Source organism: Cyprinodon tularosa, unplaced genomic scaffold, assembly GCF_016077235.1.
Source record: "Cyprinodon tularosa strain WSP-4 unplaced genomic scaffold, ASM1607723v1 ctg254, whole genome shotgun sequence".
NCBI classification, from domain to species: domain Eukaryota; kingdom Metazoa; phylum Chordata; class Actinopteri; order Cyprinodontiformes; family Cyprinodontidae; genus Cyprinodon; species Cyprinodon tularosa.
This window is the reverse complement of record NW_024038944.1, coordinates 647,127-674,847: the sequence shown is the minus strand read 5'-3', so window position 1 is coordinate 674,847 and position 27,721 is coordinate 647,127. Positions and strand designations below refer to the sequence as shown.

Below are 27,721 nucleotides of genomic sequence, written 5' to 3'. Positions count from 1 at the left end.
GTGATAATGTGTTATATGGCGGTGGCTGCAGGCGATGATGAACTTAGCTTTGATGAAGAAGGTTTGAGAGTGAGGAAATACACAAAAAGAAAAGACAATACCAAGACTACAGCTGCAGCAGGTCCAACAAACGCATAGAGAAGCCCTCCTTCCAAGGACAGCCAGCAGCTTCCAAAGGGCAGCAGGAGAAAGAAAAGTGGAGCCAGATGGTTGGATGTTTGGGTTGGTGAGAAAGGGGCAGAAACAGAGAGGGTTGCAATAGGAAGGAATGAGAGAAGTGTCGGCAAATAAGAGGGAGGAACATGAAATATGGATAAAACAAAGGAAGAGAAAAGGTTAATTAAGCCGTAAACATAAACCTTCTCATGTGTAACATTGCAGCTTTAATATCAGGCTCCTCTCCTGTAGAACCAGCTACCAATTTAGTCATTGAGGCACACCCTGTCTTCTTATTATGCAAGGCTTAAAATGTTCCCTCTTATAAAGCTTATAGTAAAAAACATAGTGATGTGTGCCCAGCTGCTGGGTAAGTAGATAGGTAGATGGAGGTAGAGTGTTAACAGTCTGACCAGGCGAGGGAGAATTTTAGTCCAGATAGATATTTCTCCTTGGCTCTAACTTTCTTATAACACATCAAAAATACTTTACTATTTTCTGCATTTGTGCTGCTATAGGCTTAGACTGCTGGAGGACATAGGGACCCCTTTTTCATCATTCTGCTTCATTCTATCTCTATTCTCCCACTCTGCAGAATCTGTTAGTTCAATCTCTAACGTTCTGCTCTCTCTGCTTTTCCTCATAGTAGCTTCATCTGGTCTGTTCCTGTTTGGCTGTGACTCCATCCTGGAGAGAAATATCAGCTGTGCTGCTGCCATCAACACCTTTGTTTCTAGATGTTGGAGCTTGGCCTGTTTTCCAGTGTAGTCCTGTTTCTCTGACTGTGACTAACTGGATTTGTTCTCTTCATCCTCTGACTGACAGCTGATTACCTCTGAGTCGATGCAATCAGCTGGTTTTCTTTAGATAGAAAACTTTTAATCATTCTGACTGGATGATCTGGTTGAATTCTCTCTAAAGTGACCTGAGATGATGTGAATTGGCATATTGAAATGTAAATAAACTAAATTGAATGAATAAGTAAAGAGGAGCTGTACACTGTTAAATCAATGTGAAAACATGCTTACTAGCTTGGCGTTCCATATCCCTTTGCCTTGGTGAATCCTACAGAGATGGCAACGACAAGAGCTGGGAGACCTGGCAGGAAAGAGCAACAGCAATAAGGATGTTAACTTTCAGGGAGGAAGAGCAGAGCAGGAAGTAGACAGAGGTCGGAAATCCCACCCCAGCCGAGACACAGAAAACGCTTCCGTATGATCCGATTCCTGAGGCGGCCCGTCACCGCCATGTATGACTGCCAGGCCTCCGTCAGAACCCAGCAGAACGAGGACAGGAAGAAGAAATGGAGAAACGCTGCGATCAGGGTGCATAAGATCTGAAACCACAGAGAGAGAGAGAGATTGCAGTTAACGTCTGTCCGCTTGTTTACTGGGTCAGGAAACATGGCCTCCCATCAGGTCCAACCTTGTTCCTGGTTTGGGTCTGTCCAATTAGAATGAGGGCGTTGGAGGAGATGATGGAGAGGCAGAAGTTGATGAGGATGACGGAGCGCTCAGATCTGATGTACCTGCAGAAAGAGAGAGAAGAGAGAACATCTGAAGAGCAAAACTACAGTTAAAAGGTTTGAGACGCCGTCAATGACTGACTCCAGATCCAAGCACCCAGAGCTCCGTTCACCTGGGAAATGGTTCATTATCATCTTATCAGGTGTTTATTTAACCAAAGGAAAGATTCATTGAAATGAAAGGATTTCTTGTGGTTGTTTCTTCAGACAGAGAAGGACTTTCAGACCAGAGCTCATCCTGAGCCAAGGGGGCAGAAACGGCAAAGTTTCTTCCTTTTTTTGAGTAGAAACGCAAGAAGCTAAGATATAAAAAGGGTTTTCTAAAGAAGAGTACCTAGGAATCAGAGCAAATAGAGCCTCGGAAAGCATCCAGTCCTTCTGACTGTGGGATGCAGTTCCCAGTGGAGGGAACCGGTCTAACAGCGATACCGCTAGCGCTGCAACTAAGGATTACTTTGCAATTCGTTCAATCTGTCGATTGTTTATTTGATTGATTGAAGAATAATCAGATAGCCAAAGGTTCCTTAAAGGAAAACTCTGGTCATATTCAGAGTTAAAACGTCTGAAAGTTCTTTAAATCTGAAATTCTTCCATCCTGTTCAATAAATAATCAGTGTTTTTAATTCAGAGTAATTTTCATGTGAATGTGTTTTACTGGAGGCATCCATGTTTGTCAAAGAACACTACTGCCACCTACTGGTTAGTGACGTCACGGTGCGGTATCGGCTGTTGATCAAGTCCCAGTGCTGTATCTGGTGTTTGTCACAACGCGCTATTATCCAAGTCATCTTGAAAACATTCTTCTTCCAAATGTTGGCCACATATTACGGGTTTTTTCTCTGGCCAGAAGTTCGATGGCAAATCCTCCCTCTTCAAGTTGGCGATCCAACGACCAACCCGTCCGTGGAGGATCAGGAATCAGAAAGGTGGAATAATGTATTCCAGCATCCAGCTGCCATGCACGTGGGCATTGTCAGTTTCACTATAGCTCTGGTGAATTTCAATGGTGAAGTCCTCTGGAAATCTTCAATAATTGTTGTTGATTGCAGATGTGTCTAGTAGTTCCCATTGATTTAGCTTGGAAAGCGGGGAGAATGGCGCTAGGCTTACCGCACCGTGACGTCACTGCTGGAAGATGGCAGGAGGGAGGGGCTACTATATTTGGGCAAAAATGGCCGCTCCCAGACTCAGCGATCACAACGAAAATTATTATTTTTCATTAAATTCCTTAAATCACCGCAAACGTATTGGTTTTAGTTATAGATAATGATCTATACCTTATGGATTTTTTATTAAATTAAACCAGGTGAAACTAAAACTTTTCCACCGCAGGTGTTCTGTATAGAGCGGATTGACAGTCGAAAAAAGTTTTAATCTTAAGTGCAAAATACTTATATATTTTCTTTTATAATTTTGGTATAATTCCTGCTCTAAGTGGGTCACTCTGTCAGCTAAAGCAATTTTTTAGAGTCTTTATTCTCCAGTTAATTATTAATCAATAAATTAATAAGTTGACGTTTATTTCAATAATCGATTAATCAAGATTTATCTGATTGTTTCAGACCTAGATACCTCACATCACTTTCACCAAGTAGAGGCAAAAACAGGTCAGTAGAAGCTTCAGAGATGACATCTGCTTTCCCTCCTCTTCTAGCTCAACAGAGAGACACAAGAAACTTCAAACGTGTTTTCAGTTCAAGTTAAAACCCTTCTGTCATTGTTGCCCGAATGACCGTAAATTAGAGCAGAGATCACTTCACACGCTTCAGATGAGCCTGACTTTCTGTAGCGACACAAACTGCCTGCTGCTCTAAAACAGGCAGCTGTTTCTATTTCCTGCTTTAAATGGTAAATTCATGAACTTATATCGCATTTTTTCAAGTCAGGAGACTTTACACTACATTCAGTCCTTCCTGCACTCACTGATGGTGGTGAGCTACGTGGTAGGCACAGCTGCCCTGGGCTCACTGGCAGAAGCCAGGCTGCCGTACAGAACGACATTGAAAGCCCAAGCTGGGGGCTTGAACTGTCAACCCTTCCATTTCAGGGCAAACTCGTATATCCAACGCCACTGTCGCCCCAAATCCATGCCAGTCTGGAGCAGAGTGGATTATTTAGCAGCAGTTAGCGGCTGACAAGCAAAGTGGCTCCAGTCGAGATAAAAAGTAAAAGACTGATGTGCAGACTGCCGAGAGCATTTTGTGGATTTTGATGTACAGTAGAAGCCATACAAAAATGCCCCTTCCAGTCAAACGCCAGCTGAATGGCAGCCCACTTCCCTGCAACTCCAATCAGAATCCCCTCCAGCTTCCAGCCACTGCAGTGACCCCCTCTTGCATATTTTTTTACTCTGACTCCACCCTTTCACTGAATTACAGGGTCTGACCAGGAGATGGCGCTTCTCTTTAGATCCTAATGTCCACAAATCATGACAGAAAAAATATTTTAGATGTTTAAAAAGGAATTGTAGGGGACCAGCCAAGGACCAGCCAAGAACCAGCAAAGGACCAACCAAGAACCAGCCAGGGACCATCCAAGGACCATCCAAGGACCAGCAAAGGACCAGCCAAGAACCAGCAAAGGACCAGCCAAGGACCAGCCAAGAACCAGCAAAGGACCAACCAAGAACCAGCCAGGGACCATCCAAGGACCATCCAAGGACCAGCAAAGGACCAGCCAAGAACCAGCAAAGGACCAGCCAAGGACCAGCCAAGAACCAGCAAAGGACCAACCAAGAACCAGCCAAGGACCAGCCAAGGACCAGCCAAAGACCAGCAAAGGACCATCCAAGGACCATCCAAGGACCAGCAAAGGACCAGCCAAGAACCAGCAAAGGACCAGCCAAGGACCAGCCAAGAACCAGCCAAGAACCAGCAAAGGACCAGCAAAGGACCAGCCAAGATCCAGCCAAGAACCAGCCAAGGACCAACCAAGAACCAGCCAAGGACCAGCCAAGGACCAACCAAGAACCAGCCAAGGACCAGCCAAGGACCAGCCAAGGACCAGCAAAGGACCAGCCAAGATCCAGCCAAGAACCAGCCAAGGACCAACCAAGAACCAGCCAAGGACCAGCCAAGGACCAACCAAGAACCAGCCAAGAACCAGCCAAGGACCAGCCAAGGACCAGCGAAGGACCAGCCAAGAACCAGCCAAGATCCAGCCAAGGACCAACCAAGAACCAGCCAAGGACCAGCCAAGGACCAGCCAAGGACCAACCAAGGACCAGCCAAGATCCAGCCAAGAACCAGCCAAGGACCAACCAAGAACCAGCCAAGAACCAGCCAAGGACCAGCCAAGGACCAGCCAAGGACCAACCAAGAACCAGCCAAGAACCAGCAAAGGACCAACCAAGAACCAGCCAAGGACCAGCCAAGGACCAGTAAAGGACTATCCAAGGACCATCCAAGGACCAGCAAAGGACCAGCCAAGAACCAGCAAAGGACCAGCCAAGGACCAGCCAAGAACCAGTAAAGGACCAACCAAGAACTAGCCAAGGACCAGCCAAGGACCAGCCAAGGACCAGCAAAGGACCATCCAAGAACCAGCAAAGGACCAGCCAAGGACCAGCCAAGGACCAGCCAAGGACCAGCAAAGGACCAGCCAAGGACCAGCCAAGGACCAGCAAAGGACCAGCAAAGGACCAGCCAAGGACCAGAAAATGACCAGCCAATGACCAGCCAAGAACCAGAAAAGGACCAGCCAAGAACCAGAAAAGGACCATCCAAGGACCAGCAAAGGACCATCCAAGGACCAACCAAGAACCAGCCAAGAACCAGCCAAGGACCAGCCAAGGACCAGCAAAAGACCAGCAAAGGACCAGCCAAGTACCAGCAAAGGACAAGCCAAGGACCAACCAAGAACCAGCAAAGGACCAACCAAGAACCAGCAAAGGACCATCCAAGGACCAACCAAGAACCAGCCAAGAACCAGCAAAGGACCAGCCAAGGACCAGCCAAGAACCAGCAAAGGACCAGCAAAGGACCAGCCAAGAACCAGCAAAGGACCAGCCAAGGACCAACCAAGAACCAGCCAAGGACCAGTCAAGGACCAGCCAAGGACCATCCAAGGACCAGCAAAGGACCAGCCAAGAACCAGCCAAGGACCAGCAAAGGACCAGCAAAAGACCAGCAAAGGACCAGCCAAGTACCAGCAAAGGACAAGCCAAGGACCAACCAAGAACCAGCAAAGGACCAACCAAGAACCAGCAAAGGACCATCCAAGGACCAACCAAGAACCAGCCAAGAACCAGCAAAGGACCAGCCAAGGACCAGCCAAGAACCAGAAAAGGACCAGCCAAGAACCAGAAAAGGACCATCCAAGGACCAGCAAAGGACCATCCAAGGACCAACCAAGAACCAGCCAAGAACCAGCCAAGGACCAGCCAAGGACCAGCAAAAGACCAGCAAAGGACCAGCCAAGTACCAGCAAAGGACAAGCCAAGGACCAACCAAGAACCAGCAAAGGACCAACCAAGAACCAGCAAAGGACCATCCAAGGACCAACCAAGAACCAGCCAAGAACCAGCAAAGGACCAGCCAAGGACCAGCCAAGAACCAGCAAAGGACCAGCCAAGGACCAGCCAAGAACCAGCAAAGGACCAGCCAAGGACCAACCAAGAACCAGCCAAGGACCAGTCAAGGACCAGCCAAGGACCATCCAAGGACCAGCCAAGGACCAGCCAAGGACCAGCAAAGGACCAGCCAAGGACCAGCCAAGGACCAGCAAAGGACCAGCAAAGGACCAGCCAAGGACCAGAAAAGGACCAGCCAATGACCAGCCAAGAACCAGAAAAGGACCAGCCAAGAACCAGAAAAGGACCATCCAAGGACCAGCAAAGGACCATCCAAGGACCAACCAAGAACCAGCCAAGAACCAGCCAAGGACCAGCCAAGGACCAGCAAAAGACCAGCAAAGGACCAACCAAGAACCAGCAAAGGACAAGCCAAGGACCAACCAAGAACCAGCAAAGGACCAACCAAGAACCAGCAAAGGACCATCCAAGGACCAACCAAGAACCAGCCAAGAACCAGCAAAGGACCAGCCAAGGACCAGCCAAGAACCAGCAAAGGACCAGCCAAGGACCAGCCAAGAACCAGCAAAGGACCAGCCAAGGACCAACCAAGAACCAGCCAAGGACCAGTCAAGGACCAGCCAAGGACCATCCAAGGACCAGCAAAGGACCAGCCAAGAACCAGCAAAGGACCAGCCAAGGACCAGCCAAGAACCAGCAAAGGACCAGCCAAGGACCAGCCAAGAACCAGCAAAGGACCAGCCAAGGACCAACCAAGAACCAGCCAAGGACCAGTCAAGGACCAGCCAAGGACCATCCAAGGACCAGCAAAGGACCAGCCAAGAACCAGCAAAGGACCAGCCAAGGACCAGCCAAGAACCAGCCAAGAACCAGCAAAGGACCAGCAAAGGACCAGCCAAGAACCAGCCAAGGACCAGCCAAGGACCAGCCAAGGACCAGCCAAGGACCAACCAAGAACCAGCCAAGAACCAGCCAAGGACCAGCCAAGGACCAGCCAAGGACCAGCCAAGGACCAGAAAAGGACCAGAAAAGGACCATCCAATGACCAGCCAAGAACCAGAAAAGGACCATCCAAGGACCAGCAAAGGACCAACCAAGGACCAACCAAGAACCAGCAAAGGACCAGCCAAGGACCAGCCAAGGACCAACCAAGAACCAGCAAAGGACCAGCCAAGGACCAGCCAAGAACCAGCAAAGGACCAACCAAGGACCAACCAAGAACCAGCAAAGGACCAGCCAAGGACCAGCCAAGAACCAGCAAAGGACCAGCCAAGGACCAACCAAGGACCAGCAAAGGACCAGCCAAGGATCATCAAGCAAAGTGGTAAAATTTTGAACGGCTGCTACTGTAGTAAAGAGGATGTTGAGTAGATCTGGTAAATAAAACTTTGCTGGTTCATTGTTCTGTATGCACTGATGCTGCCTGATGCAATGATATGTCTGTGAAAATACGCCAGTGGAACCGACAGGTTCTGACATCCAGCTCTCTATGAAGGCTTTTTGCAGCTCTTGGTGACTTTTTGTGATGGAATTGCTGATTGTCAGATGGGGATGTTGCCTCTGACATCGTTGGAGCGTACAGAGTCTCTCTCCTGTATAAACACCTTCGATCGTTTCTTTTTACACGTCCTGTTTCTTCTGCGATGCTGAGCGTATAAAGCTGACTCAGCTGTACTGGTAGAGATGTTAGTTCAGCTCTTTTAGCTGCCAGACAGTAGAAAATCTGTTGTGTTTAAAATCTCCCAGTAGAAATATAGAAGTAAGCATTTTGCAATTATCAAAAAGAAATACTAAGATGTCTTATTTTGAAAATGAACTTTTGTCAAAGGCAAAGAGGCCTGCAGCTGTAGATTATCTTAGTGATTATTTTAGTCTTTAAACACATTAATAATTCAATTACATAAAGAGTTGTTCATTTAATTCAATCATCAAACAATCCAGACACATTGCAGACCTTCTTGAGATGTTAAACCTTTAACTCTCCAGTTTTCTAAGGCTATGTTCACACAGCAGCCTGATGTGACCAGGATCCATTGTTTTCACGACTGAACAACACAGATCAGATTTTTTCCAATGTGACCCAGGCCACTTGGCTCTGTGGTCCTGAATCTGATGTGAATCTGATCTTTTCAAATGCGACCTGTGTCTGAACGTCATTAATACTCAGCAAAGGTCACTATTCTGCATCTTGCTACGCAGAAGGGGGAAGAAAAACAAAAACCATTGCGGATGCAGAGAGCAGTCTTTTTTTTCAACCATCAGCTGAGGTTGGAAAAGAAATTAAAGATCAGTGGATTCGCTTCAGCACTACCATCCATATTTGCTTCCATAAACACAGAGCTGCTCACTACTGGTGACGTCATCACTCCCTCTACTGTGCATGCAGGGGCACTTAAGTTGTGGGTATGCAGTTCACACAGGAGATCACATGCAAGTCGCATATATTGAAAATGTGAATGACCGTGCAAACCAATCCGATTTGAGCATTTATCTGACTCTTTACAATTGTCTTTTGCATCTCTGCTTCATTTTCTTTCTTTTTTTAATTTTATCTTTATTAATCCTCATGAAAGTATAATTTACAAAAACTTAGTCCACTACATCGCAAGATTAATTCCAACATTTTAAACAAGGTGGAAAAGTAAGCCATTGTATTATATCAGTCTAAATAAAATAACAACCTAACTTCCTGCGAAAGATTATATAGAAAGAGGTAAAGAGTGTGAAAGATGAAACAATGACAAAAAACAAAAAAAACAGTATAAAATAATTATAAAGTATGGCTGTCGTAGGAGAGTGGATTTTACATCGTTTTTTTTTATAAATGTTATACGTTATATCGATCCAGTCGTTTAAAGTTGGTTTGTCATGTTTGTCAATTTCCTGTAATGTTTTTCCTACATGCTGTCAATATTATCAAATATTCATGCCTTTTTTAAGCTCCTTGAGGAATTATATCAAAATACATAAGCTTAATCTCCAGGAAGAGAAATGTTCTGTTTAAAAATATCTTGTAAGGCATTATTTATTTTTTTCCACTAGTCTTTTATAATTGGGCAGTCCCAGATATGATAAAGTTTTGCATTTTGATTTCTGCATTTTCTCTTCTCGTAGTGGTATTTCTGAGCAGGTGTCATAAGGAATCTTGGCAGATTTTTCCATCCAAATTCTTGAATATCTATGCTTCTTTTTCTATGTCTGCTTCTGTCTCCTTGAACCCCAGTGGGCCTCAGCAGATGGCCGCTCACACTGAGCCTGGTTCTGCTGGAGGTTTCTTCCTGTTCAAAGGGAGTTTTTCCTCGCCACTGTCGCTACAAGCATGCTTAGTGTGAGGGATTGCTGAAGAGTCAATGAGTCGATGCAATCAGCTGGTTTTCCTTATATTTTGAATAAATCTGACTGGATGATCTTGGTGAACTGGAAAGTGACCTGATATGACATGATGTGAATTGGAGCTATAGAAATAAACTGAATAGAATTTAAATTAAACCTGCAGTTGTAACAAAGCCTTGAAGAAGCTGATTCAGCAGACTGCCAAACATGTTCAGGGAGGATTCAAAAGTTGAAATCAAACTAAAGAGGAGCAGAAATATCTGATGAATCTTTGATAAGCAGCTGAACAGAGTTCAGACTTTGTGTTTTAACTTTCCTTCATGAGATTAAACCAAATGTTTCCTAATAATCAGAATAGTGAGAAAAAAGGTTGGGGGAATTTTCTATCACCTCAGTTGCACTTGAACAACTTTAGACAGGTTATGATGTCCTATGTTTTAAATGGTAATTTTAATGTGTTACATAGAGGTAAAGCCCCTGTAATGCTCATCTTTTTTTTTATAACATCACAGAAAGACCTAAAAGTCAGAAAATAACCCCATGTTTAAAGGCTTTCTGTAGGAGGGACTGGCGCTCTTCACCAAACCTGTGATCCTGTCCATGTCAAGACCAAGCTGCTCCACTCCTCCCAGGACTGAGCCAAAACGTTTAAGCCAAACTCAAACGGCTTAAAGGTTATTCTACTAAATAAACACAGTTCTGAGTTTGAAGAATGTAAGAAGAAAACAGTTTTTGTTATTTGGACATTCCTGCACCCTGGATGGTGTTTATTAGAGCAGACGAAGCTCTCTGGGATTTATTGTCTATCTCGCTGAATAAAAAAAAAAAAAAAACTCCTTTAAACATCTTTAGGTTGGAAAAAAGTCCCAAATTAATCACAAAACATGAATGTAAAAGCACAGATAAATCGCAAGAGTTGGACTTTACTTTGAAATATATTTTTACTTAATTAATTTGAAGCAAATCTCTTATTTTGATAGTTTTCTTTTATCTTATGTCAGATCAGTTTTTATACCCAGAGTCACTCGTTTATTTCCGTATTCATTCTTCAATAGGAAGGAGCTGATCGGTTCAGACCCAGATCTGATTGGAAAACAGCGGCATTAAGGACAAACATGAGCTTACTTCCACACAGAGACGTAGATGATGATGAGCAGCAGCAGCGTGAGCGAAGACACACCGCAGCCCACGATCAGGGTCACGGACGGCAGCTGCAGCTTGTCCATGTTCTGAAAGCAAGAGGAGAAATCAGTGTTTAAGAACCTGGATTACAGCATCATCATCATCATACATTCACCCATCATCATCATCATCATCCATCCATCATCATCATCATCCATCCATCATAATCCATCCATCCATCATCATCATCCATTCACCCATCATCATCATCATTATCAATCCATCAGCATGATCCATCCATCATCATCATCATCATCATCCATCCATCATAATCCATCCATCCATCATCATCATCCATTCACCCATCATCATCATCATTATCAATCCATCAGCATGATCCATCCATCATCATCATCATCATCATCCATCCATCATCATCATCATCCATCCATCATTATCCATCTATCCATCATCATCATCATCATCCTCATCATCATCATCATCCATCCATCAATCATCATCAATCATCATCATTATCATCATCATGATCCATCCATCATCATCATCATCCTCATCATCATCATCATCATCCATCATCATGATCCATCATCCATCCTCATCATCATCATCATCATCATCCATCATCATTATCCATCATCCATCCTCATAATCATCATCATCATCCATCATCATTATCCATCCATCCATCAATCATCATCATCATCATTATCATCATCATGATCCATGATGGCTGTGACGTCATCCTGGAAAGAAACATCAGCTGTGCTGCTTCTATCGACACCCTTGTTTATAGATGTTGGAGATCGGCCTGTTTTCCAGTGTGGTCCTGTTTCTCTGACCGTGACTGAGTGGATGTGCTCTCTTCGTCCTCTGGCATGGGAGCTGCCTTGGAGCTCGTCTGCCTGGCTGTGTGTTTCCTGGACGGGGCCGCCTTTTACAGCTGCTTTTTGTATCTCTGCTTCTGTCTCCTTGAACCCCAGTGGGCCTCAGCAGATGGCCGCTCACACTGAGCCTGGTTCTGCTGGAGGTTTCTTCCTGTTAAAAGGGAGTTTTTCCTCTCCACTGTCGCTACAAGCATGCTTAGTGTGGGGGATTGTATTTGAGTCAATGAGTCAATGCAATCAACTGGTTTTCCTTAGATAGAAAACTTTGTATCAATTTGACTGTATGATCTGGTTGAACTGTAAAGTGCCTTGAGATGACATGTGTTGTGAATTTGGCGCTATATAAATAAACTGAATTGAATTGAATCATCATCATCACCATCCATCCATCATCATGATCCATCCATCCATCCATCATCATCATCATCATCATTATCATCATCCAACCATCATCATCATCATCATCATCCATCCATCATTATCATCATCATCATCCATCCATTCATCATCCATCTATCATCATCATCATCATCATCTATCCATCATCATCATCATGATCCATCCATTCATCATCCATCCATCATCATCAACCATCCATCCATTCATCATCCATCTATCATCATCAACCATCCATCATCATCCATCCATCATCATCAACCATCCATCCATTCATCATCCATCTATCATCATCGTCATCATCATCATCATCCATCTATCATCATCATCATCATCCATCATCATCATCCATCAATCATCATCATCATCATCATCATTATCATCATCCATCCATCATCATTATCATCATGATCCATCCATCATCATCATCATCCTCATCATCATCCATCCATCATCCATCCATCATCATGATCCATCATCCATCCATCCATCATCCATCATCATCATCATCATCATCATCATCATCATCATCATCCATCCTTCGATCCATCATCATCATCATCATCCATCCATCATCATGATCCATCCATCCATCATCATCATCATGATGATCCATCCATCCATCATCATCCATCCATCATCATGATCCATCCATCCATCATCATCCATCCATCATCATGATCCATCCATCCATCCATCTATCATCATCATCATCATCCATCCATCGATCCATCATCATCATCACCATCCATCCATCATCATGATCCATCCATCCATCCATCATCATCCATCCATCACCATCATCATCATCATCATCATTATCATCATCCAACCATCATCATCATCATCCATCCATCATCATCATCATCCATCCATTCATCATTCATCTATCATCATCATCATCATCATCATCATCCATCCATCATCATCATCATCCATCCATCATCATCATCATACATCCATCATCATCATCATCCATCCATCCATCCATCCTCATCATCATCATCATCCATCCATCCATCCATCCATCCTCATCATCATCATCATCATCATCATCATCATCCATCTATCATCATCATCCATCATCATCATCATCATCCATCCATCCATCCATCATCATCATCATCATCATCATCCATCTCCAGCATTCTATAGGTCAGGGTCGGGGTCACCCTGAAAAGGTCACCAGTTTGTCGCAGCAAAGCTCTTCCTGTTCTGTTACATTAGTATTTTGTTTCATCTTAACTTCTCCTGACTGTATTTCACCTGAATGTGATATGTTGACATTAAAATGAAGAGCCTGTTTATAATGAACATATAATAACTCAACCAGCCTGATGTAATAAAACCGCTGCTTCAGTCATCATCATCTATCCAGCATGAGGTTTATTTCCAGCTTATGTTATTATGAACATATGACCTGTTCCTAGGGAGTCAGGTTAATTATATTTTAAAAGCCTCCATCGAGGTCGACTTCATTAGCACATGAATATTTAAACTAATTGATTTTTTTTCTGCATGTATTGGAGTTTTGAATGGGAGAGCAGGCCCAGAGGTGTGGATCCGTAGGTTAGCTTTAAAAGCAAGAAGATAAGATCAGTGAGCTGATTTTAATGGAAAGAAAATATTTTCATGGCATCACAAAAACACATACCTGTTGGTTTTCTATGATAATAAGAGGAATATTTTGATTGGTACGACTGTTTTCTGGAGAAAGGCAAAAGATATAAACGATGTCCATGAAGCTGGTTGTGACAGACCATGATCAGACTGGGAGACGAGGGGTTAAAGGCATATAGTGTCCAACCAGGAGGTCCGTTCTGATGAATGCACACTATGTTTGAACATAACACTGGGAAGCATTTCACTCTAAGCAACCTTTAAATAAACAGAGGAGGACTGCAGCAGGAAGCAGGATGAAGTTCATTCCTCCTGTAATCAAACAAACCAGCCAGTCGCCGCCGCGCCGCATCCCGCTGAGTAAAGTCAGGGTGAGGACAGGGGCAGCTGTGGCAATAAGATCTGCTGTTGTTCACAGGTAGATGGTTGGTGGAGGGGTGGAGACGAGTCCCCCCCCCGGTCTAGCAGGAGATAATTGGCTGAGTTTATAGCCTGTCTTGTATCTCAGTTTGATGTGTGCGGTGGCCAAGTTAATTAAATCCGTCTGATTAATCTACACTGGAGCGAGTTCCTCCTCTCAAAGCAAATGGGTGGAGGAAAGATAAGGATGCAATGGCAAGACATCTGCTGCGGCAGACACGCTCTTCATCCCACTGCTCACCATGGCCAGAGTAAAATACTCTATAAATTACCAAAGATTTAAAAGAACTGGTGAGACCAACGATGCTGCAGGTCTAGAAACAGCAGACATGTTCCTGTTAACCGATTTTAGGCCCATTCTTAAAGGAAAAGTCGCTCATATTCAGAGTTCAAACTTCTGAAAGTTCTTTAAATCTGAAATGATTCCATCCTGTTCAATAAATGATCAGTGTTTTTAATTCAGAGTAATTTTCATGTGAATGTGCTTTACTGGAGACATCCATGTTTGTCAAAGAACACTACTGCCACCTACTGGTTAGTGACGTCACGGTGCGGTATCGGCTGTTGATCAAGTCCCAGTGCTGTATCTGGTGTTTGTCACAACTAGTGTTGCACCGATACCAGTATCGGACGGGGCCCCGATACTGCCCTAAAGTGGCGGTATCGGTATCGGCGAGTACCAACCAATAGGGCACCGATACCATTTTGAGAGCCAAAAGTTTCTTCAACTATTGTCACTCATTCCAGGTAGGAAATAAAAAGTTCTACTGGATTCACTTTGTATTAGATTTTTCCCTGCTTCCCATAGGTAGGCAGCAGCTCGACAAAGCCATGATGGCAATTATTTTACATTGTTATGGTATCGGTCGATACTGCACAGCCAGGTATCGGGTATCAGTATCGGGGCCAAAAAATGGCATCGGCGCAACACTAGTCACAACGCGCTATTATCCAAGTCATCTACAAAACATTCTTCTTCCAAATGTTGGCTACATATTACGGGTTTTTTCTCTGGCCAGAAGTTCGATGGCAAATCCTCCCTCTTCAAGTTGGCGATCCAACGACCAACCCGTCTGTGGAGGATCAGGAATCAGAAAGGTGGAATAACTCTTTTTTTCACTTTTACCCGATGTATTCCAGCATCCAGCTGCCATGCACGTGGGCATTGTCAGTTTCACTATAGCTCTGGTGAATTTCAATGGTGAAGTCCTCTGGAAATCTTCAATAATTGTTGTTGATTGCAGATGTGTCTAGTAGTTCCCATTGATTTAGCTTGGAAAGCGGGGAGAATGGCTTTCCGCACCGTGACGTCACTGCTGGAAGATGGCAGGAGGGAGGGGCTACTATATTTGGGCAAAAACGTTAGTATGGAATCAAGATAAATACAACAAAAAAAATCATATTATACATCTGTATTTATAAAACTGGAGCTCCTCTGAGTAACTCCCCTATAATCACATTTAAACTTGATGAGTTGGGAACAAAATGCAGATAAATAATTATAGTTAGGCTGACTTAATTAGTTTTACTTTGTTCCCATCCAGAAACGTGAGCTGCTTTTGATGAGCTCTGATAACTCAGAAACCAGCTGATCCCAGGCTGTTTTCTGTCTGTTCCTCTGCTGGGTTTGGATGTCGGTCACAGCTGAAGGTGAACTGAAAAAAAAAAACTAAGGGATTTAATTGTTCAATTGAGTCAAAAAAGATCCCAGCCCTATTTTATTTTATTACCTAAAAAATAAAATATTTTCATGTACCACTTGTAATGCACTTAAGGACCACTAGGGGTACCCCGGTTGGGAATAACTAACCTGACTCCGCCAGATGGATTTGCTCCGCATATCCATCTGGAAACCTTCCGTTGAAGTAATTTTGGGAAGGGGCGAAAATACTGGTTAGCTGATTGGCCTATGTTGGTGATAGACGGGCCAAATAAACCAATCAGATCAACGAAGCATATGACGTACTAACAGAGCGACCATGAAGAGGAGCCAATTGATAGATCAAACTCTTGCTGAAACCAGTCGGGAGAAGAGCAAAAACATCTTTTCCTCTGAGAAAAGCCTCCAGAGCAGTGTTTTGCTCTTCTTTCAGTGAAGAAATACTCTTTAATTCCGACAAAACTTGCTCGATAGCCACGCTAACGCTAGTTTCATCGGCTGAAGCCGCCATGTTCTTTAGACTGAACTGTCGCGCTTCTTGTTGCGTCAAACCTCAACCCGCCTCAAAGCCAACGCTGATTGGACGCGCGCAAGATCAGGATGGTCTCACGTGGCTAGGGAATTACTGCTCTACACTCCATATTCCTCTATCAAGGCTTTTTTTTTCTTTATATATTGGCAAATAAACTTTACTACAGTTAGTCTAATTACAGGTGAGGAAAACTTGACACCTTGCCTCCAATTGAAGTTTTGTAGTTAACTCAAAACAGAGACAGTAAACGTAGAACTCTGTGGACTGATGCCAGTGAGACCAAAGGAAAACCAAAGTGCCAGTGGTGGAGCAGGTGCAGACCTTCCACATCAACAACAATGAAGATCCAGGAAGCTAATGTGGAGATAGTTATAAAGACCTCGATTTTCACCTGAACAAAATGGGAGTCAAAAAGCTGATGCTTTTTAAAGGAAAAGTCGCTCACATTCAGATTCAAACTTCGGAAAGTTCTTTAAATCTGAAATGATTCCATCCTGTTCAATAAATGATCAGTGTTTTTAATTCAGAGTAATTTTCATGTGAATGTGCTTTACCGGAGGCATCCATGTTTGTCAAAGAACACTACTGCCACCTACTGGTTAGTGACGTCACGGTGCGGTATCGGCTGTTGATCAAGTCCCAGTGCTGTATCTGGTGTTTGTCACAACGCGCTATTATCCAAGTCATCTTGAAAACATTCTTCTTCCAAATGTTGGCTACATATTACGGGTTTTTTCTCTGGCCAGAAGTTCGATGGCAAATCCTCCCTCTTCAAGTTGGCGATCCAACGACCAACCCGTCCGTGGAGGATCAGGAATCAGAAAGGTGGAATAACTCTTTTTTTCACTTTTACCCGATGTATTCCAGCATCCAGCTGCCATGCACGTGGGCATTGTCAGTTTCACTATAGCTCTGGTGAATTTCAATGGTGAAGTCCTCTGGAAATCTTCAATAATTGTTGTTGATTGCAGATGTGTCTAGTAGTTCCCATTGATTTAGCTTGGAAAGCGGGGAGAATGGCGCTAGGCTTACCGCACCGTGACGTCACTGCTGGAAGATGGCAGGAGGGAGGGGCTACTATATTTGGGCAAAAATGGCCGCTCCCAGACTCAGTTATCGCGATGAAAATTATTATCTTTTTACTGATTAAGGCTAAGTAACATCAAATCACTACGAACATATTAATTTTTGGTATAGATAATGATCCATTGAGCATTCCTTGCTTATCGGACTTTTACTTTAAAAGAGCTTTAAAATATAGGTGCTAAAATATAGGCTGTGCCCTCAAAACCTTCCCTGGTGGGATAAGCCAGTGGACCCCCCCCAAAGAGTTACAGTACCTTTCCTAGATGCCAACACTTTTCTGGGAGCATCGTACTTCAAAAAGCCACGACGTTCCTTAAATTCCCAGCGGGTTAGGCTTTCATCCCTAAGGACGCCCTCACTGCAGCATGTCTATGTCATCTAGATCCCTCAGTGACCACTCTAGGTGGTTTTGGCTTTCAGAGTATTTAGCCTGACCATTAAACATTACAGTAGCAGCCATTCAAAACTCCACTTTCCTTGATGGGTCCTTGGCTGGTCTTTGGCTAGTCTCCTAAAATTCCTTTTTTAACATCTAAAATAATCTGTCATGATTTGTGGACATTAAGATCTAAAGAGAAGCATCATCTCCTGATCAGACCCTGTAATTCGAAACAGATGCACCTGAGTTTTATTGTCATTGGCTGGATCAGATCAGGGATGACATCAGTCCCTCTCTTTGTTGTCTACAAATAGCAGAATTACTTAGAACTACAGGCTCGTTATGCCTATAATATATCTGGAGCTGCAAAGAAAAAACTCCCATGAAACCTCCTTCTACTTCAGTTTTACCTGAAAGAATGAGGAATATTTCACACATTTTATTCCCTCTTCAGCCCACCTCACCATAGTGTCCTTATTTCTATGTTTTGGTTCCACTTAATGACAGGTTTGCTCATTTGGTGAGCAGACACTAGGATGGCCTGAAGCCTACAAACTGGACCGGGCCCATTTGTTGTTTTTACAGTTTAGGTTCACTGGCCAAAAAGGCGCCTCAGCACGTGTACGACAGCAACGGCAGGCAGCACATTTAAAGCAGACAAAAGGCTTTCACACAGAACCTACAACCGTACTTTCACTCATTCATTGATTCAGGTCCGGTTCTGGCAGGAAGCCATCTGGGACTTCAGCCTCTAACTGTTAACTGATAGCAGAATGAAAGGAGGGAAGTTAGACCCACAGAAAAAAGGTTAGAGAGTGTGATGGAAAGGAGTAGGAGACAGAGGAGAGGAGCAATGTGGAGCTGTTTGTCATGCTGGGGGTGTAGCAGCAGAGCTGCAGGCAGAGAGGCGACCATGGTGGAGGGGGGGTCCTCCCAGGCCTCCATCACACTTGTGAACACACAGCAGCGCTTCTGGAGAGAAGTTCTGGTGGGAATGCAATTCTATAGTTCAAGCTAATGCTAATATGATCACATGCTAACCATGCTAACATTAAACTGGTTGCTAGAGGCTACTTCAAGGCAAGGGCAATGAACAATGCAAACTAATTGTCACATAAGATCAGGTCATGATAAAACAAGCAACCTTCTTTAATAATCTGGAGTTCTACCAGAACCGGTCCAGAACTAGAGGTGGTTGGCTGACCCATTTGTCTGGATTAGACCTCAAATCAAATCCCTGGAGCCCTCTAGACTTAGACAACTTTTATTTTGTTTTGTACAGCTCTCGTGACATTTCCATTCCATTAAGTGCAGCAGTGATCAAATGTAAACAGTGTGGGAGAAAAAACAAGGTGCAAAAAAACCACATTGATCTGGAAGTTTAGAGCATTAGATATATGTTTATATCTTTATATATATTTTTATAAAGCTTCTAGTTAGAGTGGCTCAGGTTATCCTGAGCTATCTCTATAGTTCTGCTGCTATAGGCTTAGACTGCTGGAGGACATAGGGACCCCTTTTTCATCATTCTGCTTCATTCTATCTCTATTCTCCTATTCTGCAGAATCTGTTAGTTCAATCTCTAACGTTCTGCTCTCTCTGCTTTTTCTCATAGTAGCTTCATCTGGTCTGTTCCTGTTTGGCTGTGACTCCATCCTGGAGAGAAATATCAGCTGTGCTGCTGCCATCAACACCTTTGTTTCTAGATGTTGGAGCTTGGCCTGTTTTCCAGTGTAGTCCTGTTTCTCTGACTGTGACTAACTGGATGTGCCCTCTTCATCCTCTGACATGGGAGCTCCTTGAACCCCAGTCCCAGTTATTTGAGTTTAACATTGATAACAGGTCTGAATTCTGAGAATGAAGTCAGTCATTTTTCATATTAAACTCAAATGAAATTTTAAAAATTCTGTTGCTCTTCTGTAGCAGTGCTTTCAGTAACTGGGCAAGCAAAATAAACATAGAAGCTGAATCCCACTGGTTTAGTTAACAGGATATGGCTCACAGATGGAGGTTCACTACAGTCTGGCTGAGAGGCTGGTGAACATAGGCTAGAAATTCATCTAATTCGAAGAAGACCACTGTGGGACAAAAACAGGACTAAACTTGACTAATAGCATCAGACAGTCATGGTAATGAAATAAGGAGTGAGAGCAGGTGTGACCAGGAAGAGAAACAGGCACATTGTCCACTCCTTCCCTCTTTGGTCCATTTTCTAGTCTGCAGCAGCTCAAAGAAGGTTGTTAACTTCAAACCAAGGAGGGAGATGGGATGTAGTGAAAGACTGAGCTGATGAACCATCCTGTTAAAATACCAGAGGATAAAATGCAGCATGTGGAAGAAAGGTAGCAGAGCAGTGGTGTAGTCCAGGGTATATGCAATATATACGGCGTATACCCATTTATTTTTCTATCAGCATTGCTTTTCCCCCTTTCTAAATCCCCCTTCATCCGCACTATCAAGCAGAATCTTTGAACTAAATTTTAAATTTAAACTAGAACAGCGAAGGAATCACCTGGGCTACCCTGCTTCTTATTGGCTAGTATTCACTGCTTTTACTGAACACATTGGTTAACCAGTGAGCCAGGGTGGGTCATGCTGACATTAATATTGCTCACATATTAAATAACATTCAAAAGTTTACTTTAATTGATTTGTCTTTAGGATTAGCAAAGAATCTGTACTATGAAGCTAGCTCCTCAAACAACACTTTCATTTCCTACTTACAAACGTCCTCCTGAATTAATATCAACATTAAAGACATTTCATCCCAGCGCTGCGTGTCCCGAGCCTGTGACATCATCAATGACCCCTCACCCCCCCACCATGGAGGCTTCACAGCATTCAATGCAGGACCAGCAGGTTCTGCAGCAGCTTCTTCCCCACCGCCATCACACTGAGGAACTGTCCCACACTCTGCATCACACTGATGACACCAAACCAACAATACTGCATATTTACACCATAGATAATAATGCTCTGAACTTCCAGATCAATGTTTTTTTTTTTTGCACCATGTTTTTTTCTCCCACACTGTTTACATTTGATCACTGCTGCACTTTATAGATGCTGTCAGTGAAGATGAACGTGTCTCTTCACCCTTAAAGATGTCGGTACAACTTTGGAAGATGACAGCAGCTATTTCACACACCCACTCACATCTAAGGAGGATTTAGAGAAGTCAATTAACCTAACAGTCCTGTTTTTGAACTGTGGGAGGAAGCCGGAGTACCCGGGGAGAACCCATGCATGCTCAGGGAGAACATGCAAACTCCATGCAGAAAGACCCAGGGCCAGGAATCGAGCCCAGAACCTTCTTGCTGCAAGGCAGCAGTGCTACCCACTGCGCTGCTGAGCAGCCCTCTAAAATATTTAAAGATTTATTTAAATAAATCTTTAATTAACAACAGTAACCCCATGTTAGCCTGATGTGTGTTTTCTCTCCATGCAGGCTGCCTGTGTTTCCAGTAAAACCATCAAATTGATCCTGAATCAGTTCGTTTTAATAGCAGCAGCACTAACTGCTGCCAATCAGCTGTTCAAAGAGACAGTTTATTAAAGGAAGTAGTGACTCGCTCAGAGAGAGAATAGGTGTCATCCATGTGGATGGACACAGGAATCAGGAATAGTTCACTCAGCATCCATCATTATCTCTAGTCTGTGTGCAGCGTTTAGTTATTTCATCATCCTGTCCTAGCCCAGACCAAATAGCATAAATTAGATGACACTGAGTGAATACTACGAATTATTATTTGGATAAACTATATAGAGCGGTCTGACATGTCCTTGTTTATGGGCTGCACTTCTCCAGGGATCATTACACTTTTGCATATCTGCCCTTTGCTTTATCACCTTCCAGGATCTCCAGGCTACACAGCTGATCAGCAGCTAAACCAGGTGGCCACAAACTTCTTAGACCGGATCAAAACTTCTGCTGCATAAACGCTGCAGCTCACAAAGCACAACACAACCTGGAACGCAAAGAGTCTGAAACCTTCCTGTGAGTCTGATTTAAAAAAACACAAATAAAAAAAATCTAAATATTTAACTTAAATATAAAAAAAAGAAACCTGCACCCAAATAAAAACAGAAATGTAAAAGAAAACCTAACTTAATTCAAAAGAAATAATCAGTAACTTAAATATATATATGAAGGCAATTCAAATCTTTAACTCAAAGAAAATGAGATGAATTTGAAATTGGATTAAAAAAAAGTAATAATTTTAATTTTATAAAAAAAACAAATCAGATTATTTAAGAAATCTGGGTTAAAAAAAAGGGAAAAAAACACACTTTTAACTGAAAAGTGCAAAAACAAAATCTCTAAACTGATATAAAACAAAAAAGAAAGAATAAAAATCTACAAATAAACATAAAAAATGAATCTGCAGCTGAAAAATCAAAGCTGTTTAGTAGAAGTGGATCCGATTCTGCTGGTTCCTGGAACACGAGCAGCAGCTTCCTGCTTCTCAGCCTCTGTGCCAATGCTGTTGCCACGGCAACCAGTGAAAAAGATGCTTGTGAGGTAATTTCCAGTCTAATAATAACTAATGGCAGACAATGAAGCTTCCCTTCTCCAACCAGGATGGATCCCAACAGGCTGCCGCTGGGCCGCTGTGGTTCTGCTGGGTTCTGTTGGGTTCTTCTCCATCCAGTATGGATCCCAGCAGGCCGCTTCTGGGCCGCTGTGGTTCTGTTGGGTTCTGCTGGGTTCTTCTCCATCCAGTATGGATCCCAGCAGGCCGCTGCTGGGCCGCTGTGGTTCTGTTGGGTTCTGCTGGGTTCTGTTGGGTTCTTCTCCATCATGGATGGATCCCAGCAGGCCGCCGCTGTGGTTCTGTTGGGTTCTGTTGGGTTCTTCTCCATCCAGGATGGATCCCAGCAGGCCGCCGCTGTGGTTCTGCTGGGTTCTGTTGGGTTCTTCTCCATCATGGATGGATCCCAGCAGGCCGCCGCTGGGCCGCTGTGGTTCTGTTGGGTTCTATTGGGTTCTTCTCCATCCAGGATGGATCCCAGCAGGCCGCCGCTGTGGTTCTGTTGGGTTCTTCTCCATCATGGATGGATCCCAGCAGGCCGCCGCTGGGCCGCTGTGGTTCTGTTTGGTTCTATTGGGTTCTTCTCCATCCAGGATGGATCCCAGCAGGCCGCCGCTGTGGTTCTGTTGGGTTCTTCTCCATCATGTATGGATCCCAGCACGCCGCCGCTGGGCCGCTGTGGTTCTGTTGGGTTCTATTGGGTTCTTCTCCATCCAGGATGGATCCCAGCAGGCCGCCGCTGTGGTTCTGTTGGGTTCTTCTCCATCCAGGATGGATCCCAGCAGGCCGCCGCTGTGGTTCTGTTGGGTTTTGCTGGGTTCTGTTGGGTTCTTCTCCATCCAGGATGGATCCCAGCAGGCCGCCGCTGTGGTTCTGTTGGGTTCTTCTCCATCCAGGATGGATCCCAGCAGGCCGCCGCTGTGGTTCTGTTGGGTTTTGCTGGGTTCTGTTGGGTTCTTCTCCATCCAGGATGGATCCCAGCAGGCCGCCGCTGTGGTTCTGTTGGGTTCTTCTCCATCCAGGATGGATCCCAGCAGGCCGCCGCTGTGGTTCTGTTGGGTTTTGCTGGGTTCTGTTGGGTTCTTCTCCATCCAGGATGGATCCCAGCAGGCCGCCGCTGTGGTTCTGTTGGGTTCTTCTCCATCCAGGATGGATCCCAGCAGGCCACCGCTGTGGTTCTGTTGGGTTTTGCTGGGTTCTGTTGGGTTCTTCTCCATCCAGGATGGATCCCAGCAGGCCGCCGCTGTGGTTCTGTTGGGTTCTGCTGGGTTCTTCTCCATCCAGATTGATCCCAGCAGGCCGCCGCTGTGGTTCTGTTGGGTTCTGCTGGGTTCTGTTGGGTTCTTATCCATCCAGATGGATCCCAGCAGGCCGCCGCTGTGGTTCTGTTGGGTTCTGCTGGGTTCTGTTGGGTTCTTCTCCATCCAGATGGATCCCAGCAGGCCGCCGCTGGGCTGCTGTGGTTCTGTTGGGTTCTGCTGGGTTCTTCTCCGTCATGGATGGATCCCAGCAGGCCGCCGCTGCTGGGCCGCTGTGATTCTGTTGGGTTCTGCTGGGTTCTTCTCCGTCATGTATGGACCCCAGCAGGCCGCTGCTGGGCCGCTGTGATTCTGTTGGGTTCTGCTGGGTTCTTCTTCGTCATGGATGGATCCCAGCACGCCGCTGCTGGGCCGCTGTGATTCTGTTGGGTTCTGCTGGGTTCTTCTCCGTCATGTATGGACCCCAGCAGGCCGCTGCTGTGGTTCTGTTGGGTTCTGCTGGGTTCTTCTTCGTCATGGATGGATCCCAGCACGCCGCTGCTGGGCCGCTGTGATTCTGTTGGGTTCTGCTGGGTTCTTCTCCATCATGTATGGATCCCAGCACGCCGCCGCTGGGCCGCTGTGGTTCTGTTGGGTTCTGCTGGGTTCTTCTCCATCATGTATGGATCCCAGCAGGCCGCCACTGGGCCGCTGTGGTTCTGTTGGGTTCTGTTGGGTTCTTCTCCGTCGTGTATGGACCCCAGCAGGCCGCTGCTGTGGTTCTGTCGGGTTCTGTTGGGTTCTGCTGGGTTCTTCTCCATCATGTATGGATCCCAGCAGGCCGCTGCTGGGCCGCTGGGGTTCTGTTGGGTTCTCTTGGGTTCTGCTGGGTTCTGCTGGGTTCTTCTCCATCATGGATGGACCCCAGCAGGCCGCTGCAGCCTCAAAACATGTCAGGTTTCGACGCACCTGAACGTTAAACCAGCTTTTCTGCGGGTTCGGTTGGTCTTTCTGTCCCTATCGTTTTCCGATCACTGAAATGCCAGACCGCACGTTTCCCTGGACAACATCCAGGGGGCCTGGTAACCATGGAGACGCCATCGACCATCTAATTAGCTAATCCTTGTTGTAGGTTAAAACAATGGCATTAAAGCGGGGTGGGGTCGTATGTTCATCATGTCTGACATTACTGTAGATCCCACTCAGCCTGACGTGTGATTTAATGCCCCCCCCCCTCTTGGAAAGCATGAACAGCTCTATGAAAACACAGCATCCAAACAACAAGCTTTGGCTGCAGGCGCTGGCATGGCAGACAGAGACAGAGAGACAGAGAGGAGGAAGGAGGCAGAGGGGGATCTGCTGGGATGGAGACAAAGACGCCCTTTGAGGGGAGAAGAGAAATCAAAATGAAAGTAGAGACGCGGATGGATTCAAACAGCAGCCGAGCAGAAACGGTCTGCGACACGATGAAGGTGAAAGGAGGCAGAGCGGCTCTGCAGCACTCACCATGTCGGGGTTGATCCGGGCTAAGATGGCGAAGGTGGACAGTCTGTCACACACGCATTTGGTTCTGAAGGAGTCGACGAGCACAGCTCTGCAGCCCCTGGCAGACCAGGACCCCAGCAGAGACGAGCTGCACGGAGACACAGGGGGAGGGGGTGAACACAGGCAGCGGGAGGAGGAGATTCACATCCAGCGCGTTCACACCGGCTTCCTGATCCGTTTCCCCGCTCTGCTGAGCGGCAGGATGCAGCCGGACCGGAGCAGAGCGGACCGGAGCGGAGCGGCTGCTTCCGGCTTCAACTCATTATTATGGAAACACTGCAGGGATGTTATTCACACATTGTTCACTCAGCAACTTTTTTTTTATTATAAACAAATTTGGATAATAATAATAATAATAATAATAATAATAACTATTAGTGAATTGGAAGAAACACCTAATTTGGCCTCAGTTTGATCCACATGCAGAGCAGAAATGATGTGATTGTTCGGGAGCAGGCAGGAGTGAGGAAGAGGAGCAGTGATGCTTAGAGAAGGTCAGCAGACCCAAACAACATCAGCGTAGAAACATCTGCTCAGTTTGAACATGAGCCTAGCAGGTCAAACCTTATGACACAGTCTAATGGTTTAACAGATAACAAATATTTATTTACCTCCCAGATTAAACAAACAATATTGTTCATATTCAATGTTACACATCAACATTAACAGTATTTGAATCCCAATAAATCAATTAAATTCAGTTTATTTCTATGGCTCCAATTCACATCATGTCATCTCAGGTCACTTTCCAGTTCAACCAGATCATCCAGTCAGATTGATTTAGTTTTCTATCTAAGGAAAACCAGCTGATTGCTTCGACTCATTGACTCTTCAGCAATCCCTCACACTAAGCATGCTTGTAGCGACAGTGGAGAGGAAAAACTCCCTTTGAACAGGAAGAAACCTCCAGCGGAATAAGAAAAACAGAGTTTACCATAACCTCAGATATTTATCCACCCAACCCAACTCCAACCTTGCCTGGGTGCCATTCCGAACTTAGTCCCGCCCACAACGTTTGAGGTCGGGAATTTCGGTCTGGCATTGCTGAACAGTAGCGCGAGTATGCTCGCACAATATCTGGCGGGCCAATCAAATTGTCAGGGCGGGCTTTATACGATGATGGACAGATGATCAACAGTAACGTAATCAACCACGTGACCAAAGCGCGCTTGGGTGACAACAACAATGGCTGCCGCTGGAGAGTTGAGGTGAGTAGATTCTGCTATTAGGTCTGTTCTAGAAGATATCGACAGCAAATTAATTTTAAAAGAGGAACAGAGAAACGCGATCAAGGCTCATCTTCTTATTCTAGGCGTGCAACTGCACGCTTTGATTTTTGTTGACAACATCTATGCGTCGCTTAACATACGTCACGCACTCCGTTGCTCTTACTGGTTGGAGGCATTTTTTTTGCTGGTTCGTTCGAAACACGCCCCATAATCACAGCTCTATGGAGCAGTATCAGACTCATTCTGACTAGAATTGAGTAGGATTATGTCAGGCTAACTCCAACCCCCACCAAAAAGAAAAATTTTTTTTTTTTTATTACTCAAGCTTTTGGAACATTTTTGGTTCAACATATTTTATTTGAACTTTATCCTTAAAATAGGGAACTTTTTAGGCAGGATAAGTTACTAATAACAAAGATCTTCAAAGGTCAAATAATGTCCCCCTTGACTTTGTTTTCAATGTTTAAAGAGACGTTTCTCTTCCCATCCAGGAAGCTTTTTCAATTCAAAATGTCTGGATTAGCGTTTAGTTCCAGGCTTTTATAGAGTGGACCAACCAAAGCCTTGTAAAGGCTTAGAAAACGTGCACATTGAAACTGGAAAACCAGCTCCCTCCGTTAATAATGGGAGTCATTGAGGTTGTTATTGGCCTGCATTACCAGATGCTGGCCCATTCCTCTGAAAAGGCAGTCGTTAAGGCTCATTGTTGGCCTGGCTGACCTGGGGAGATATCTTGTTCCCCTGCATAGCGATGAGGGTGGAGATGGTATAAGGAAGGAATCAACTCTATCGCTGCTTTGTAGGTTTTTGAAAGCTAAAATCTGAGTCCACCCCCTCTGTTTACAAAATATCTCGCCAGGTCAGCCATGCATGGGGCATCACTGAGTTGCCATAGCAACAGCAGCTTTCCTTTCCCGTTGGAGCGAAGAAGCCGTCCCCCATTAATAGCCCCCACCTCTATTCAAGGCCTCTTTCACAGCTGGCAGTGAGACGTCATTGGGAGGGACACTGGATAGTGATAGTGCTTAGTGGATGGTTTGGGATTGGGTCAAAGTGTTCTGGTTCTGGTATCAGACCAGTTTGGACCAGTAGGTCTAGAAGTCCTGGAGTTTCTGTTAAAGACCAGGGAACATTTAGCCTCTAGATTAAAGGACCAGAAACATGTCTGATCAGGTCATCAGTAATAGCTCCTCTGCTAGTGAATTTCTGAACACTGTCTTGGTGAATTCTGGTTATTTTGAGCCTCTTAGGATTCATGAAAGTTTTTTCTGATGAGGATTTTCTCCATCTTGTTCCTAAAAGTCTCATTTTTTAACCAGGAATCCTGCAGCTCATGGTCAAACATCCAGTTCTTCTAGATCAGGGGTCGGCAGCCCAAACTGTTTAAAGAGCCATATTGGACCAAAAAAACAAACAAAAATCTTATCTAAACTGTAAAAGTCTTCTACAAGCCTCATATGGAAACATGGACTCTAAATGTATTAGCCCACTATAAAGAAGGACTATGTGGAC

General features: G+C 44.8%; 1 protein-coding gene across 10 annotated transcripts in view; it reads right to left on the bottom strand.

Annotated features, from left to right (window-relative positions):
* The window catches only part of adgrb1a (adhesion G protein-coupled receptor B1a), a 214,979-nt gene that overhangs the window by 40,523 nt on the left and 146,735 nt on the right, over positions 1 to 27,721 (bottom strand). For all 10 annotated transcript variants that reach the window (XM_038288397.1, XM_038288401.1, XM_038288398.1 and 7 more), the window contains 6 exons: positions 24,942 to 25,068; positions 10,671 to 10,774; positions 1,582 to 1,684; positions 1,342 to 1,492; positions 1,185 to 1,254; positions 102 to 168 (listed from right to left, as the gene is read on the bottom strand). In XM_038288397.1, the coding sequence (XP_038144325.1) occupies positions 102 to 168; positions 1,185 to 1,254; positions 1,342 to 1,492; positions 1,582 to 1,684; positions 10,671 to 10,774; positions 24,942 to 25,068 (622 nt within the window). The remainder of the gene's footprint in view (positions 1 to 101; positions 169 to 1,184; positions 1,255 to 1,341; positions 1,493 to 1,581; positions 1,685 to 10,670; positions 10,775 to 24,941; positions 25,069 to 27,721) is intronic.